This window comes from Eulemur rufifrons, chromosome 14, assembly GCF_041146395.1.
Source record: "Eulemur rufifrons isolate Redbay chromosome 14, OSU_ERuf_1, whole genome shotgun sequence".
NCBI classification, from domain to species: Eukaryota; Metazoa; Chordata; class Mammalia; order Primates; family Lemuridae; genus Eulemur; species Eulemur rufifrons.
Genome location: NC_090996.1, coordinates 15,023,101 through 15,041,140, shown reverse-complemented (window position 1 = coordinate 15,041,140; position 18,040 = coordinate 15,023,101). Strand labels below are relative to the sequence as shown.

The 18,040-nt window shown below is 41.8% G+C and overlaps 1 protein-coding gene across 1 annotated transcript in view; it reads left to right on the top strand.

The window, feature by feature from the left end:
- Window positions 1–1,250: 1,250 nt before the first annotated feature.
- SDK1 (sidekick cell adhesion molecule 1) overlaps window positions 1,251–18,040 on the top strand; it is an 860,282-nt gene continuing 843,492 nt past the window's right edge. The window contains exon 1 of the mRNA XM_069486624.1: window positions 1,251–1,545. Coding sequence (XP_069342725.1) covers window positions 1,251–1,545 — 295 coding nt within the window. The remainder of the gene's footprint in view (window positions 1,546–18,040) is intronic.

The following is an 18,040-nucleotide window of genomic DNA, read 5'->3' as shown; positions in this document are numbered from 1 at the left end:
AGCATCAGCCTGCGTGTCACCTCCGGCCCTCCGCCCATGAAAACGCTGCCTCCAGCCTCCAGAGCGCTTAGTTCACCCCATAAACGCGGCTAATGCTTACCACATGCTGCTGAGCCTCGCGCCCACCCCGCACCCACGCGGGCTCCCAGGCCCCGCTGGGAGACCCTTCCCCCGGCAGACCTCTCCCGGACACCCGCCCATCCCGCAGCGGGAACGCCGGGCGCTGTGGTCCCCGAGGCCAACCGTGACCTTGGACGCCCCTACAAAGCCCTGTCCACTCCTCTGAACATCCGGCGAATTTGCACCCAATGGTGCCTTTTGTTGCCATGAATTAAAATACCGCTTGCGCGTGTTGCTTGTTTGCAATTACGGTAACTTGGCGAGCAAGCACAGAGCCCGCAGGTGGGAGCAGGGAGGCTCCTGGGCGCGCCCACCCGTCCTCGGCCCGGGGCTCCCCAGGATCTGCGCGTCCCGCTGCACCTGGTCCAGCCCCCACCCCCACGAGCTGCCCCAGGCCAGCGCCCCCGCCCTGGGCCAGCCCCACCTGGGCGCCCGCACGGGCCCGCGAGGCGCCGCCCCGCCCGCGCACGCCCTGACCGCGAGCCCGCCGGGGAGCGCGTGCCGAGACGGCGCCGGCTGCAGTCCCCGCCGCGGGTCCCTAGGGGGCGCAGGCGGCGCGGGAAGCCGCCCAAGCCGAGCACTGGGGCAGGCGCGAAATTGCAGGCGGGCGGGCGCCGCGAGTTTGAAAACAAGCGAGGGCCATGGGGGCGGGCCCCAGGCTCGGGAGCCGCCTCCCTCGGCCAATCAGCGGCGGGCGGCGGGCGCGGGCGGCGCGTGCGGCCGGGCTGTGAATGGGGAGCGGCGGCGCGGCGGCGGCGGAGGGCGAGAGCCGGCGCGCGGGCGGGCGCACTTTCTCCTCAGCGCCGGGCGGGGGCGGCGGCGGCGGCGGCGGCTCCTCTTAAGCGCCCGGCGGACCCCTGGAAGAGGAGCGCTGCGGCGCCCCGCTCTCCGGCCGCGGAGTGGCGGCCACGAGAGGCTTCGGACTGCGCGACACGAATTTTCTTCGCTGACAACTTCTCCTTCGCCCGGCTCGCCCGCTGCCCGCGCCGCGCCCCTCACTCGGGGACCCGGGACGCCGCCCCTCAGCGCCCGGTGGCCGCTCACCTTGGTCCGGGGGGCGCCGCGTCCCCTCGGGGCCGTCCCACTGGTGCGGACGTTCTGTGCGGCGCCCGGGGTGGCGGCTGCTCGGCATGGCCCGGGGCGCCCGGCCCTCGGCGGCCGGAGGCGGCGCGGCGCCCCCTGAGCGCGAGGGCCCGGGGCGGCCGCGGGGGTCCCCGCCCGGCCGCGCCCGCCCGCCGCCGGCGCCGCGCCCCGGCCTGCAGCCCGTGTCCGGCTGCGAGCCTCCCGGACCCCGGGCGGCGCCCGAGACCCCCGGCGAGGACGCGGCGAGCGCGGGGCGGCGGGCTGCAAAGTTCGGCCCGGGCCGCCGCGGACGGTGGGCGCTGCTGCTGCTCCAACTGCACTTGCTCCGGGCGCTGGCGCAAGGTAGGTGCGGGCGGGGGGCGCGGGGGTGCGGGGTCCCCTCGGTCTTCGGGGTGCGACTGCTGCTCGACGGGGCCGGGGACAGCAGAGGGGTTAACGCGGCGAGCTTTCTGGTCAGCGCAGGACCGGAGGGGAGGGACGCTGAGCTGTCTAGAAAACGCACCCTGTCTGCTGCTTTGCTGTTACGTTCTCCCGAGCGAAACGCTACAAACGCCTTCAAAGTTGTGACCCATTCACCCGCTCCTCGAGAGAACGCCCGAGGCCCGTCCCGCGGCGCTGATTAGAAATGGGTTGATTTGTATCTGTCTCTGCACCGCAGGGTCTTGTTAACGGTGAGTGACACCGACCACAGACTCCCAAATACCAAGTGCCAGGCTCGGCGAGCCCCCCCAGCCCTCTCCCCCGCGCGCCGCCTCCCCCTTGTCCCCCGAATCGCCCAAGTCCCGGTGCCCGACCCCAAGTGGGTGCTATACAGTCGGTGGAGCAAAACTTTCAGTGCCCACAGCTTTTCCACTTTGCTTTGTTTTTCTCCCTCTGTTGGCTTCTGTTTGGAATACAGCGGTGATCTCTAAAACAGGGAAAGAGGATCTGCTGATTCGAAATGACCTTTTGAAGAGGGAGGTGGAATCTCTCGTGACATGAGCTTTACCCCCGAATTCTGGATGATTGTTTTTTTCCTAAACCGGTACTGTCGCCCTGCCGATTAGCGTCCTTTTTCGCTGAACTTTGCTGGTCTTAAAAAACCGAAAACCCAAACAAGCCAGAAACAACTACTTTAATATGGCCTTTGATGAGGTCTTTAAAACTGGGTAGTGAACCTGTTTCGCTGTTGGCAGCTTTAGGAAAAATTAACTTTGTTCATTAGCTGTATCCTGGAAGACTGCTGTCGTGGTAAGGAGCTTGGTACTCCGAGATTGTTGGATAAGTGAGAGCATTAAACTTAAATTAGCTGTGTTCTGTGTCAGGTGAAGGTGATTTATGTGTAGTAACATGATTTAAATGCAATAACATTTTGAAGATTTGAACTCAAACTGTCACCCAATAGTTTAACAACTCATAATTTTTTTTTTATTAATGCTTATGTAACGTTATCTAAATTGTGGTTCCCCCTTTCGTAAAGGCCTTTCATGTTTTACTATATGAAAACAAATTGCCATATTTCTGGTTAATTTAACTCCTCCATTACTTGGAAAATTTTTCATTTCACTTATTTGTGCTGCTTTTTGCTTAATGACCTAGTCTGGAAGAAAAGCATCTATTAAGTCATTTTGTAAAATGGGATCTGTAGATCGCCAGAGAGAAGCCAGGTTCAACTGAAGAAATCTAAATCACTTAGGATGACCTTTAAAATAGAAATGGTGTTTATTATTAAGTTTCCTTTTTTTTTTTTTAAACAGTGACTTGCGTTTTGTAGTAAGACCTGTACATAGGCATTTGAAGATGTGGTCACAAATTGAAATGGTGGGAAAAAAATCTTCCAGTGGCTTTGTTTTGAACTACATTACATGGACTTCAAGTTCTTATCAGTTGCACTTTGAAGGCTGTATAAAGTGTTGCATTTTTACAACTGAGATGTTAATGAAAATACATTATTCTTTAAAAAACGTACTAAGGCAACAGCCAAACTTTGTTAGGGAGGAATATTTTATTCCTTGTTGACAGTGAAAACACTGGTACCTGTTTTACATTTATATGGTTTATGAAAGTATACAGATCTTTTAGTGTAAAATTTCAAATAGGTTGTCACAGATTTTAAATTCATTGACAGGTTTCTGTTCTCTGTGCTCTGTGAAATGTGTAATATATCTATCACTTTTTATATCATACTGAAAATTCATATTACAGAGGAGATGTCACCATTTGACAAAAGCTCATGTATCTTGAAAATGAAAATTCTGGTGCTGCTATAGAGATTTCTGATGGGATGATGAGTTGGTCATGTGCGTAGGAATGTATTCCCCTGAATCGTATTAGATAAAATGTAACATTCTAAATGGAATAGTTACCACTAAGTTGGAACTGGTCTTAAGTACCACATTATTACTATGTAGCTAGGTGAAACTATTCCTAACTTGTATGTTTTTTAAAATGGGTCTTCATGTGGGCATGCTTGGTTTTGATGTGAGATAATATGTGCAGTATTGACCAGTAAAAGTTAGGTATTTATAGGCGATGTTACAAGTAAGGGTATATAATTGATCATTATATGAAATGCTAGGTTCATATCTTCCAAATGTAACTGTAATACGTCCTGGAGTTTTCTTCTCCATGGTAATGAGAATTTGAGTTAAATACTCTGCTTATTGGCGTGTGTTTAATTGCTTGTGACTGCTGGATTCCTAAAAAGCCAAGTCTTTAATTCTGAAAGGCAGGTGGCAATGCATGCTTGCTTTATGCTATCCAACAAGCCAGATGTGAGTGGTTTAGAAGGATGACTTCTGAGGCGAAGGATTTATAATAGGTATCATATGTGTGAAGTCCGTGGTGCCTTTAGCTTTATTGCTGCATCTTTTGCAGGCTTACTGATTCTGGTAATGTCCGATACGCCTCATAGATTTCAGCTTGTGTTCACCAGGGCGTGAGAAGGTAGGAATGCTCTTGTCAATTACTGCCTTGGAGATGTTCATAGTCCTCAGTTTCTCATCTGGAGTTACTTCCAGTCACTTAGACCAATGGTTCTCGAACTTTGGTATGTATTAGAATCATCTGGGGAGTTTGGTAAAACTGTGGAAAACAGCTATATTCTTCGAGCTGCAGCTTGCTTTCCAGGTGATTCTGTTACACAGAACCACTAACTTTATATTACCTTGTTTTTCCTCATTCCAGTCGCTTGCTGACTTTCTGGAGACTTCCTAATCCAGTGTTTTCTCAAACTTGGTTGCACATGAGAATCACCCAGGAGCTTTAAACGATACTGATGCCTGGATCCTCTAGAATTTGTTTTAATTGAGGTTTGACTTGGGCATCAGGATATTGAGACTCCCCAGGTGATTCTGATGTTTAGCCAAGCTTGACAGTCACTGCCCTAACCCCTTTAAATGAGATCCACATGACTTGATTTCCCTTTAACCTTGTGTTGGACCTGTAGTCTTCTCCCAGCCCTCAACCTCCTAATTCCAGGACTTTGATGGATCAGGAACCTATCTTATCCCTGTTCCAGGTTCATGATCTCAAACTTGGAAATTTCACCCTGAGCTAATTGGCTTTTTACTCAGGTATTCTGTTCCTAAAGAGACTGTTGTGCTCCTACTTTGTGCTAGCCTGAGGTATGCCTCAGAATCACAAGTGAAAATTTAAAAATACAATTAAGTGGGCTCCACCTCACACCTGCCGGTTCTCAGAAGCATGCACTTAAAAACTTTACAAGTGATTCTTGTATTTTTGTTACTTTTTTTTTTACCCTTGTGTTAATCCCATAATCTCACCCAATTCTGTTGCCCTTGGCCTGATATCCTGTAGTCTGGACTACTCAGGCCAATTCCCAACGGTTGGGTAAGGTCTACTAATTAGGCTTTTCGGCCACTTGATTTGCTGGAGTGTTAATTGAATTCACTACAAGTTTAGTTTCCTTTGGGCCCATACTTTTTGTTAATCCCAAAGTGCTTTGTTTCTCATCTTCCTCTTATCCTAAGACTGCCCTTCCTCTGACAGCTTTGCAATTTGAGTCTCAACTGGAACTTGATTTCTGGGCTACCTTGCTTCACTAGAGAGTCTTAATAAAGGGTGCTACACTTAATAAGTGCTCAGATACTTAATTAAATTTTTATTAGACCACTGAGTATTTAACAGACGGCAACTGGTCACTTGGTTGGTTACTGTCTTGTAAATCCAACAATAAGCAGTTATCACCCTCTCTGCAGTCTGTGGCCACCTGTCGCTGTTATCCAGCCCTTCTGTGCCAAGCACTAAGTGCTCATTCTTCATAACAGCTCCTGAGAGGTAGGTAGGATTTTTTGTTCTCATTGTGTCAGTGGGGAAACTGAGGCACTGAGATATTAACTAATTTGCCTGCCATCCCAGGATTGGTAGTGGTGAAGCCAAAATGGAAAGCCTGATCCCAGTCTATGAACATAACCTGAGTTTATAACCACTGGGCTGGAGTGTCTCCCAGGTAGCCTCTGCCTTTATGAGGTCAGGGAGAAGTGGTCAGCAATCCAATCTATGATAAAGGGAAGATGGTAGTTGTTTTCTGAATACTATGTTGAGTTACCTGACCTCAAGTTTCAGGTTACCTTATTTAGTTATTGCCAAACAGTAAAAAAAATTACATTAGGTAATTTGAAAGACAAAAGAGGAAGGTACATAAACTTCTACATATACCCATTCCTTTCTCCTAGTAAAATGACTGTCACCATTTTGGTGTATTTGTCTTACCTCCCCGCCACGCCAACATAGCTTGAGTTCCAGTTGAGTGAGTTGGGGTCTGTTGGCAGAGATGTGACCACCCTAGAATTGACTACTGGGAATGAACCAGCCATTTCTTTGAGGAACTTTTGGAAAACTCTTATGTGCACTTAAGTATATGCATTTAAGTCTTTTAAACAAAGAGGTGGAGTTTGTAAGGTACAGATCTTTTGTTTGCTTTAGCATGCGTTTCATCTAAGTTAAGTTCAGCTAGGTACTGGGGTTATACCTAGTTAGGAAGTTTCCTGTACCCCCAAATATTGGGATAAAACAAATTGGAAGGCTGCAAGTGGGTAATTAAATGATATCAAATTAGACTTTGTAGTTTAATTCTACCTACCAGTTGCCTTTATGTTATTTCCATCCTAAGTGTCCTTGCATTTTGTTGTGATACATGCGATTTACTGTTTCAGGTGGTTGAGGTTTGTGGCACGTACTGTCTTTCTGCCAGCCTTTTGGCCTGCCTTAAGGTGTTGCAGTGGCCGAGATGGGTAATATCAGTTGACTCAAACTAGAGAATGGAATGGACACAGTGAGGGTTTTGATTAGGTCCTGGCTTGAATTTCTGTAAGAATTGAAGAAAGCAGTAGTTTTAAGAGTAGACCCTTGAAGTTCCAATGCAGAAAGTTGAGTAAAGCTGAACATATGGAATGAAATCAGGTTGAAAGGTGTAGCGTAAGAAGTTAAGGAGTTATTTTTAAAAAAGTAAAGATGTTAATATGAGTTTTATTTGGTTAAATACTCCTAGGTAAGCAGTGATACATTTCTACCTAACGGAACTGAGCACTGTAATTTGTATAGTCTCTTATTCTAATTAATTTGACTTCAACATTTCTATAAGGCAATTTCTTGATCGAATTTCCCCAAAATTTGTACATTCCTTTTAAGTAAAAAGCATTTGAACCCAAAATCCTGAGGGAGAAATATATTTTGTAATTTGGGACTGCAAATATGGCACCTCCTGCCATCCTATGGTAGCATGTAGAAATTACAGTTATAAGTTTTTCAGTGAATCCCTGAAATGCAAGAGTCTGTCACAGTGTGACACATACGTACCTGCCAGTTGTTGATCCTGTACCTGAGACCTGTTCTGGAGAAATTTGTTACTCTTACAGCTTGATTATATTTACTTACTAAACACAAAAATAAAATATTATGGGAGCATTGCTTTAGGAAACCCTTGTTTTATGCATTTGCTAGTCTAATATTTAGTTGGTCTGGCCTCTTGACAAGCAATTCAAGAGCCAGAGACTCATTGTTAGCTTGGCCTCAATCTCCTGTGGGCATTGTGGGAATGAGAATATTTTTTATAAACCTTTCCTAGAAACAGATGTGGCCGATGGAAAAGGCATTGGGCTAAGTGTGAGACCTGGCTTTTACTTCATTCTGTAACTACCTTGCCATATAAGCAAGTCTGTTAGTCTCTCTGAGTCTATTTTCTCACTTACAAGGGGAGGGGGTTAGACTAAATGTTCAAAAATCGTTCTGCTCTGATTCTCTGATCTTCTGTATGTTGTCATATCCTTTCTGTCCTTCACCAGATTCTGTGTCTCTCCTATCTGGGGATTCTATAACTCCATATGTCTTAGCTCTTAGAACCTCATTTTCTTCATTTTACTTTTGCCAGAGAATTTACAATGTTGAAGATAACTAAGATGCAATATAACATTTCTCCTTAGGTGCTGCCATCTAACACATGATGTATTTACTCTAGCCTGAAAATGGTTCATGCTCAAAAATTTTAGGTTCTGTAAAACAAATTAGTGCCATAATTTATCAATGTAAGCTTGAAGTTTGGAGAAATAAATTTCCTTAAAATATGAGATGCTTATTTATCTAAATGGCTAGAAGAAGAAAGGGCAAGACTAATGGAAATCTGGAGGTAATTAATGCAGTGAGAAATTGAAAAGATATGAAGTAGTGATGGACGGAAATGTTTATATTTACTAGACAGTGACCATCAGGAATTAAAGATCAGTAGATGGTATCTATTTCTGTGCTCAACCGAATGTTATGTTGGTTTAATTATTTTCATTAGGGATGTGTAGTAAAGCGAAGAACTCTTAAAATTAACACAAGAATTATTTTTCAATTTGACAGGCTTAGTGGGCAATCTGTTGATATACAGACAATATCTAGTGAAGGTGACAGCTATCAATTAAATCCAATTTCTTAACAGGTACATGCGTCAAGTAAATTTATCAATTTACTGATCTTTGGCGATTAGCTTGTTGAACATGGGCTAAGACTATAGTTTCTGCAGTGTTTTTAGCTTTGCTGTGTTCTTAAAACTTTTTTTAAATTGACAAGGCCATTTTAGAGATGGGGGCTTCAGATAATGTGCTGGACCTTGGAGCCCATATTATGTATATAAAATTAGCCTTTTGTGCAATGTTGCATTCCCTTTTCTCCCTTTTAGAACTCTCCTCTGTATTCTAGACCTAATTCTTTACCAGGAGAAGTTTGGAAGCTCTCTAATACGTAAGCCTGATTTTACAAAGATGAATGGACTTTCCAAGAAGAGAAATACAGGGAAATAACCAAGTAATGACTATGGTGTGACTTTGGGAGGAGTGTGGATACTTGAGGAGATCTAGTAGTTGCCCTTATTAAGAATAATTGGTAGCGTGAATTTTAGCAACCTAAGCAGGCTAGTTAGGAATATATTTCAGATTCTGGGTAAAGAGGGTTCACATGAATATAACCTGTCATACTTAGATAAGGGTGCTCCTTTCCAGAGGTGGTAGTGTCTGGATTCTTCTCTTTAGTGTTATCCTTAGTTTATTTTGCTTTGTGGTTTTCTCATGGGAAGGTCAGTTTTATCTTCTCCCTAGGTGTTAGGTGTGATGCAAAAAGAATGAAAGATTTTGATTTTGTGTGACCAACCCCTTCTATACAATAGATGCCAGCATTGATTTTTATGCATGAACCACCAGATGGCAACAGAAAAAGTGTTTCTATAGGTTATAATCTGTGGTTTCCACAGCTAAATATTTTTCTTCCATGCTACACCACTTCTCAGTGTACTTAGGTAATACGTAGGATTTCTGGCCAAGAGCAAGGTGAGTTTATAATACCTGACAATGCAAAATCACAATCAGGAAATAGAATAGTGGTAAAGTGTCACTGGAAAAATATCTACGTGAGTGCACATATAAACTGTTCCCAAAGGAAGGGAGTTCCCAGGGATGCAGCTCTATGATTTATACTATTGTATAGTCATGCTTTTACTTGTAATTTTTTATTCAGCATTTATTCTCTTATAGTAAGCTGTGATGATTTGCAGAACATAAAAGAAAACATGGCTTTTACCCTAAAGCATTTTATGTAACACCTTTAAAAGGAGGGAGATACATGAGTTTGTAAACAGTGAGCATATTTATATATTTGCTGGCCAAAGTTATTTTTACTTTATGTAGAATTTGTTTTATTTTTGCCTTGTAGACATATCCCTTTTTCTAAGAGTGTTGCCTTGGCTCTTCTAAAACCTTTTTTTGTTTTTTTGTGTGTGTTTTTAAGCTAAAAGTCGTAGTTGTAAGCTAGCAACACAGCCTGAACTACTTAAGGAAAAAAGATTTTATTGGAGGGTCCTGGGGGGTATTGCAGCATAACTAGAAGAATACCCTAAAACCTGGCAAGATTCCACCTCTGTAATAACTAGAGGCACATGCTCAAAACCTCTCAGGTACTGTCTTCTTTGCCCTCATCTCCCAGTTTGCTTCTGTTTGTGGGTTGGCATCATTCTTGACTCGTTGAAAATTGTCTCTTTGTGGCTGAACCCTAGCTGTCACCAATCTGCATTCCCATTGTTTCAGACTGTGAAATAAAGATTAAAGCTTTGGAACTGAGTGCAAAGCTTGTGAAATGATCATAAATTTGTTTTTTAAAATCACCTTTATGGGGGAAGAAAAGTACCATTTTTGTTGCAAAGTTGAGAATGGGTTGGAAGAAACCAGAATGAGTGACTGTAGGTGAGTTAAGCTGTAACAGCAGTTGAGGTGAGACAACGTAGCAGTTGGGCCGGAGTGGTTGTGCTAGAGTTCAAGAGAGGTAGGTAAAATAGATTTGGGAGGCAAAAAATGGATTTGGTAATAGGTTGGATATATGGAGGGTGAGTTAGAAAATGTTACAGGTAATGTACTGATTTCTGGCTTACATGACTAGTTGGTTAATACTAGTCATGTATTCATTGTTGGGTCACCTCAGTTTGGGTGGTATGATCATGGTTTTGAATGTAGTAATGTGAATCTTCCAGGCATCCAGACAGAGCTGTTAAGGTGTTTGGATAGATGAGTTATGTGTTCAAGAGGGTGTGGGCTTTTGGTGTAAATATTTGTGGAGGCATTATAGCATGTTGTTTAAGAGAATGGTCTTGGCATAAAATAAAACTGACTCAATCACTTGCTGTCTGTGTATCCTTGGATTGGCTTATTTAATCTTCTTTAAGCCTTATTCTCTTCCCTGAAGAATTACATAATTGTACCTACTTCATATAGCTGGTGTGAGGACCCATTGATCCTAGCTGTGGTTTACTGGATAAACTGCAGGGAGGAGAGAGTGGGGTGATGGGGGATGAGTTAAGGAATGCTTGAAATAGTATAGGAATGATAAATATTTGAACTGGGGTAGAAAAATTGGAATGGTCATTATTGCTGCAGAGAGATGAATAAATGAGAACCAAGTAAAGGCCATTGGATTTGTTGATAAGGTGAGAAATGACAATCTTTGAGTATAAGTTCACTTGAGTTCTAGGAGTATAAAAGTAGATTGAAGCTGATTATGGAATGAATGGATAGGGAGAAAATGGAGGAATCAACAGGTGTGTTCTTATACTATTGAAATTCTTGAGGAAGTAACCGTGAGGCCATTCGAAAAGCATAGTGACAGAATGGTCTTAAAATGCCTTGGGAATGTTTATTTTTTCCAAATTTAAAACCTGTTGTTGAGGCTGGGGGAAAAAAGGTGAGTGGTTATCATCTCGCAAAATGGTAAGTAATCATCATGATTTTCTGATTCCATTTCAGTATCATATTTTGTGACCACTGGAGACTTCTAGCAGCATTTCTGCCAGAGTTGACCTTGAGGGACTCCCATCCTATACCAAAACCACATAGAAACTGTGGACAATACATAACAAGAACAAAGAGAAGCATTCCTGGGCTTGAAAGACCAGGAAATCCCCAGGAGCCAGAAATGAAAACTCACAGCTAGGGCAGTAAGCAGGAGCTCAAGGCTTGTAGCAGTTTCAGATCTCGATAACAAGCCCCAATGGCTTACTCCCGAGAGTCTCGAGAAAGAACAGGAGATATGGCCTTAGGTCTGTGTAAATTTGGAAGGTGGAGTTGAGGTCCTCTGGCATAAAACCTTGAAAGGCTATCCCATCTGTGAAAAGAGGACTGGAAAACTTTACTAGTCTGGGAAAATGCAAGGAAACTTGCTTTCCTCCTGGGGTTGTGATAATTGGGAATAAAAAGACATCTAAACCCCAAGGTTGTACCTCACAGTGGGGGTGGACTTAAACGTAACATTTCTTCTAGTGCAGCTGACCTTCAAGCTGAGAAATTAGCACAAAGTCTGGTCCAGAACTGTGGAAACTAATAGAGCCCTCAGAATTAAAAGTGAAACTGTCTTGCAGAGCAAATTAAAAACATGGAACTCTTGAAGAGATCACTTGTGCTAAAGATGACCTTGCAGTCCAAAAGAATTTCCAGCCACATAAGGAAATGAATCACTATGAAGGAGAGTCTCTTATAAATAAGAGAATTAGTACTCTAGGAGGTAGGGATGATAGGACATATGGAAGAGATTACTTAAAATTTGAGATAAAAGGGGTAAGACCATGATGAAAGAAATCAGATTAGAAAAAGAACATTTAGATTTTTAGAACATAGGAACCAAATAGAAGTTCTAGAAATGAAAATTACAGTCAATGAAATAAAAGTGGTAACCTCAAGGGACAGGTTAAAGAGCTAAGTAGATATAATTGAAAACTCTTTTTAAAAAAGATCTGAAAAATTGCTTGGAATACAGTACTGAGGGGAGAAAAATGGAAAATGAGTGGTAAAGATTCATGAATTTTAGAATGAGAAGGTCCAGTATTACCTTCTGTGAGCTTCCAGAAGAAATAGGAGAGGCATTATTAGATATAATGGCTGAGAACTTTTCATAATCAATGTAAGGCCTTAGTTCTTAGGTTTGAGAAGCACAGTGAACCCCAAGCAGGATAAATAAATTCATACTTAGACAATATGATAGGTGAAATGCTAGAAAACAAGACCAAGCAATCTGAGGAAAGCAGAGATCTGGACTGGCAGGTGTTCATAGCAGAGGATGATTAATATGCTGAGGCAGAAATCCACCACCAACCTAGAATTCTATATCCATTTAAAGCAATATTTAAAAGAGTGAAATAACAACTTTGTACATAAAGACAAAGTTGATTCATAAACTTTTGCCGAAGGAACTACTTAAAAAATGTACTTCAAGGAGAAATTAAAAGGAGTGAAATGCAAATAGCAAAGGGTTAAGTAATAGGAAGCAATATGTAGTGATGTCTCTCTCAAATTTACTGTATGCGTATTTGCCTTGTGGTTTTGGAAAAGTGTTAGCAACTTCTACAGGTACTCGTATTGTAGGGTGTACTGATTAGCTAAAGAGTGTGAGCAGCGGGGAGTGGGAGGGGTTGGGGAGATGTTGGTCAAAGTATACAAAATTTCAGTTAGGAATAAATTCAGGTGATCTTACTGTACAGCATGGTGACTATAGTTAATGATGTATTTTGTTGAGTTGCTAAGAGTAAACTTGAGTCTCACCACAAAAGTATGTGAAGTAATGCATATGTTAACAAGCTCAATTTCGCCATTCCCCAATGTATACATATTTCAAAACATGTTACACATGATAAATATGTACAACTTGTAGTCAACTAAAATTTTAAAAATATATGAGCAGCAGAGTTAATTCAGTCATTCAGTGCTTCGGTTAGTAAAGTGCTATATAAAACAATAAAGGTACAATAATAAAACATACTTCCTTCATGGAGCTTCTAGTTTATTAGGGCATAGGCACATTGACAAATATAATGCAGTGCAGTTGGCCTGGGAGGGGCCTTTAAGCCATACGGAGGGTTCAGAATCTGGGAGGTCAGCTTAAACAGGACCTTAGCAGAGTTACAAGTAGACAAGCCGTGTTAGGATCTGGGGATTCAAATTAGCACTTGGGACATTTGTGTCCATGAAGGATTCAGGTAGAAAGAGACTCGGCAATAGGAGTGAGGAACTCAATGCCTAGATCATAACAGGATTCTTGCCAAACAGGTAGAAGGACCAAACATCATGACCTTCATGTTTAGCTAATACATTCCAAATGACCTCCGGTACATTCCGAATTGCGCTCTTGCTGTCATAGCTGTGGAAAAATAGGACTTGGATCTTGGCTATCAGAGAGCAGGCTAAATGCATAAGATAAAGTACTTTTAACAATTGAGGGACAGTGACTCATGCCTTTAATCCCAGCACTTTGGGAGACCCAAGATGGGAGGATTGCTTGAGGCCTGGAGTTCGAGACCTGGCAACATTAGCAAGACCTGTTTCTACCAAAAAAAAAAAAAAAAAAAAAAAAGGAAAAAATTAGCCTTGTGGTGTGCCCGTAATCCTAGCTACTCTGGAGACTGAGGCAAGAGAATTGCTTGAAAGGAGTGAAGGTTATAGTGAGCTATGATTGTGCCATTGCATCCCAGCCTGGGCAACAAATTGAGACCTTTTCTCAGAACAAAGACAAACCCCCAGTACCCACAAATGATTGAGGGAAAGCGTACACGTAGAAGAACATGGTTAAGATACGAAGAAGCTCAATGGATGAGAGAGTTAATTACAGATAAGGTGTGGCCATTTGCACTTTTGTGGTAAGTTGATATCATTAGCTGGTTGTTTCTCACCAACTCTTGAAGTTTGAAAATTACTTAAATCTGGTATCATGGAGTGGTACATTTGGAAAGACAAAGACCATCTGCATCTCTAACTTCTGTTCTCTGTGGAATCGAAAGCATAAAATATAGGGTATGGTATGCTTCTATGCAATGAATTCTTCATAACAATTTAAAAAACTTCAGCATTTCATTAGTTGCAGATATAGCTTAAGAGGGTTTTTTTTTTTTTTTTTTTAAATTCCATAATTACTTTGTTTCAAAAGTTGCTCTTTCTTGGGTGAATAAGCTGAATTTCATCACAGAATACTATTGGCAACAAAAAGTTTTTTAGGCCGGGCGCGGTGGCTCACGCCTGTAATCCTAGCACTCTGGGAGGCCGAGGTGGGCGGATCGTTTGAGCTCAGGAGTTCGAGACCAGCCTGAGCAAGAGCGAGACCCCATCTCTACTAAAAATAGAAAGAAATTATATGGACAGCTAAAAATATATATAGAAAAAATTAGCCGGGCATGGTGGCGCATGCCTATAGTCCCAGCTACTCGGGAGGCTGAGACAGGAGGATCCCTTGAGCTCAGGAGTTTGAGGTTGCTGTGAGCTAGGCTGACGCCACGACACTCACTCTAGCCCGGAAAACAGAGTGAGACTCTGTCTCAAAAAAAAAAAAAAAAAAAAAAAAAAAAGTTTTTTAAAGCCTAACCTTACTTGGCCTTTGCATTGTCCCAAATCAGCTAATTGAGGAAACATTGGGAGTCCTGACCTGCTCTGACTTCTGTTCCCTTGTTTTAGGGAGCAAGCTGGGTTGGCTGGAGTCCTCTGTCCCTATATGTACTAGTCAACAGCAAGTGACCCTGACCACAATGATGAAGATGTGAATTTTTCTGGTTGCTTTTATAGCGGCTGATGTGGCACAGAAGACTGTACTATGTCGGTATTAAAAAGGATGGTGTAGAAGTGGCTTCAGTTGACATGGAAGGATTTCAGAATATTAGTTGAAAAGAGAGGTTACAGAATTTGTTGCAGAGTGTAATAGCTTGTTTTTATTGAATGCTTTTCATGTGTCAAGCATTGTGCTAAGGCCTTTCTATGCAGTATGTTATATCCTTTGCAGCCCTATTTTATAGATTAGGAAATTGAGTTACATAGAAGTTAAGGTGTTTGACTTAAGTGATGGAACTGGGCTTTGAACTGCTACCCTGCCTGTCTCCAGAGCCCCTGTTCTTAGTCCTTACAATGTGCTGCCCTCTGTACATGACATAAGCTCACATCATGGGAAGTCTTCAAGTACCAGCTTTCTCTGATGTAGGGCCATTTGTATATTAATATATGCAAATAGAAAAGGGTCTGAAAGTCAACACACCAAGATATTGGTAGCAGCTGTCTCCCAGTGAGTAGAATTATGGGTGTTTTATTTTCTTTTGCTTTTCTCTATTTTCTGATCTATAATGAGCTTAGATTGCTTTTGAAATAAATAATGTAAAATCTTACAGGAAAGCATAAAGATTAAAAAAGTAATGGGGATGTAATAGTAAAAATGGGTAGGAAATTATTCAGTTTTATAATATGATACAGTGAGTATGATGGAAGAAATAGAACAACCTGCTTAAAGTGCTTATCTCTATGTTACAGTGCTATGGGGGATTTTCCTTTTTTTCCCTGAATGTTGTAAGCTTTAAACAATAAGCATTTATAACTACTTAAAAATTATGAAAGCAATTGTAATTATTTATCATAATGTATTTAGTGGATTTTAGGAGGAATTTGGTATTAAAGTAGTTCAGTGGTTCAGACTGAGTGCATTAATTGGGACCTGGGATTTTTTTTTTTCCTTCTATTTGAGGGAATTTAAATTATTTCAGGCCTTATTTTATGCATCCTTTTGAAAAAGCTATGCAGTATCTTAAGTTACACGCTCATTATAAGAATAAAAAACTCCTTTGAAAGATGGATTGATAAACATGTTTGTACCATTGATTTCTGGTTAGTGCTACTTAATCTTTGATTCTAGTGTTGAATTCTACCAACAACTGATATTGAATCAATTCAGTACACTCTAGTTTTTTATGGAAGTATGCACAAAATTTGAAGCATATAGTTGTAAATGAAAATTAGTGGTGAATTTAAATTTAAATATACATAAATTTAGTATTTAAAACTTTAAGTGCAGTCATGTGCTGTATAATGTCATTTTGGTCAACATTAGATGGCATATGCAACAGTGCTCTCATAAGATTAAAATGCCGTTTTCACTGTATGTTTTCTATGTTTAGGTTTGTTTAGATACATAAATACTTACCATTGTATTACAGTTGCCTAAAGTATTCAGTACGGTAACATGCTGTATAGGTTTGTAGCATAGGATCCATAGGCTGTACTGTATAGCCTCGGTGTATATAGTAAGCTGTACCATCTAGGTTTGTGTAAATTCACTCTATGGTGTTCCCACAATGATAAAATCATGTAACCATGCATTTCTTAGAATGTATCCTGGCATTAAGTGCCGCATGACCTGTATATTAAATACAATGTAAATTAGTACAGCATGGTGTGTGAATCCTATAGTGTAGTAGGTAACAATTAGGTGGCACCTGGCTCACAAAAATGTACCATTTTCTGAGCATGCCCTGGTACATAGCAGGGGCCCCATTGGCCACATCTCTGTCCTGTCCCCTCTTCACTCTTCTTCTTCTTCTTCTTTTTTTTTTTAATGGAACTCTACAAATCACTGCAGCCTGGAGCTATTCTGGTTCTTGCTGGTCCTGAGGTTTGGATGTTCAGTTTTCCTGAAGTCTACAGTATTTGTTTTCCAATGTATCCCTTTTTGCTTAAACTAGCCAGTGTGTGTGTGTTTAAGCAATGAGTATTCAAACCTTTTAAAATAGGAAGAGGGTGCTTAATCCTATTCTAAATATAAAATTATAGTATCTAAAAGTAAAGTTTCTTAAGGCAAGCAAAGGAGCATTGATTCTTAGTATATTATTTATTTGATGAAAAATAAAATTGGTCTTCATGTGCTTTGATTTTTGTTGTCAGCTTTCTGCTTTCCAGACTAATTGGGGGCAAGAATTCCTTTCCCTGACCTTGCTTGATTTAGATGCTTCTGTGCCTTCATCTTGCTTCCTCGTTTCTATAGCTGGCTTTGCTCTGCAGCTGTGTTCCCTTGGGGCCTACCAGGTGTGGGCTTTCCTCTTCCCATTCCCCTCTCTCTCCCTTGACTATATCTGAGTGGCCTTTTTTTTTTTTTTTTTTTTTTTTTTTTTTTTTTGCTTCTCTACCTCCATTAAGACTTTCTACCTGCAATTTCTTCTCCCATGTTTGCAGGAACTAGTTTTTCATTTTGATGCATGACAGCACCTTTGGTTCATGTTTAGGATGTGAGCAGTGTTAAATAGTCATCCTTTACAGGTGAAAACATCTAAAAAGGATGCCCGATTAAAGTAGGTATGTCACTGCTATTAAGCATCTTTATTTAGCTTTAGTAAACAGGCTAAGGTATCCTTTCATTACAGGATTTTAATTTTTATGGTTACATTGTTTTGTTATGTAGTAATTTTGTTTCAGAATATTATGGGGGTATACAAATGCTTTGGTTAATATATATTGTCTTGGCACCACCCTAGTCAGAGCTACAAGTGTGCCCAACCCCTGGACAGTGCACACCATCCCTGTTGAGTGTGAATTTACCCATACCTTCTTCTTCCCTCCCACCTGCCCAACACCCAGTGAATGTTGTTTCCATGTGTGCACATACATGTTGATCAATTAGTATGAATTTAATGGTGAGTGCATGTGGTGCTTGTGTTTCCACTCTTGTGATATGTAGTGCTTATTTATTATAAAAAACTATGAGTAGGTTGAATTCATACCATACCAGAGTGTGGTAGTGAAAGTCTCTGATTCTTTGATCCTCAGTCCCCTAGTTGGCTCTGCTTGTGGCTGTCACTGTTCCCGGTTAAGTATTCTTTCAGTGCTATCTTATGCAGATACAGCCGTATATATCTTTCCCCTCAACTCTTTGACTGCATACAAATGGTAGCATACTAATTACTTCTGAGGCTGGCTCTAGCACACTTGACTTTTTTCATTTAACATCGTGTCTTAGAGATCATATTATGATCTCTATCTATAATATCTATAGATATCTTGATATCATAGATATCTATGGATATCTT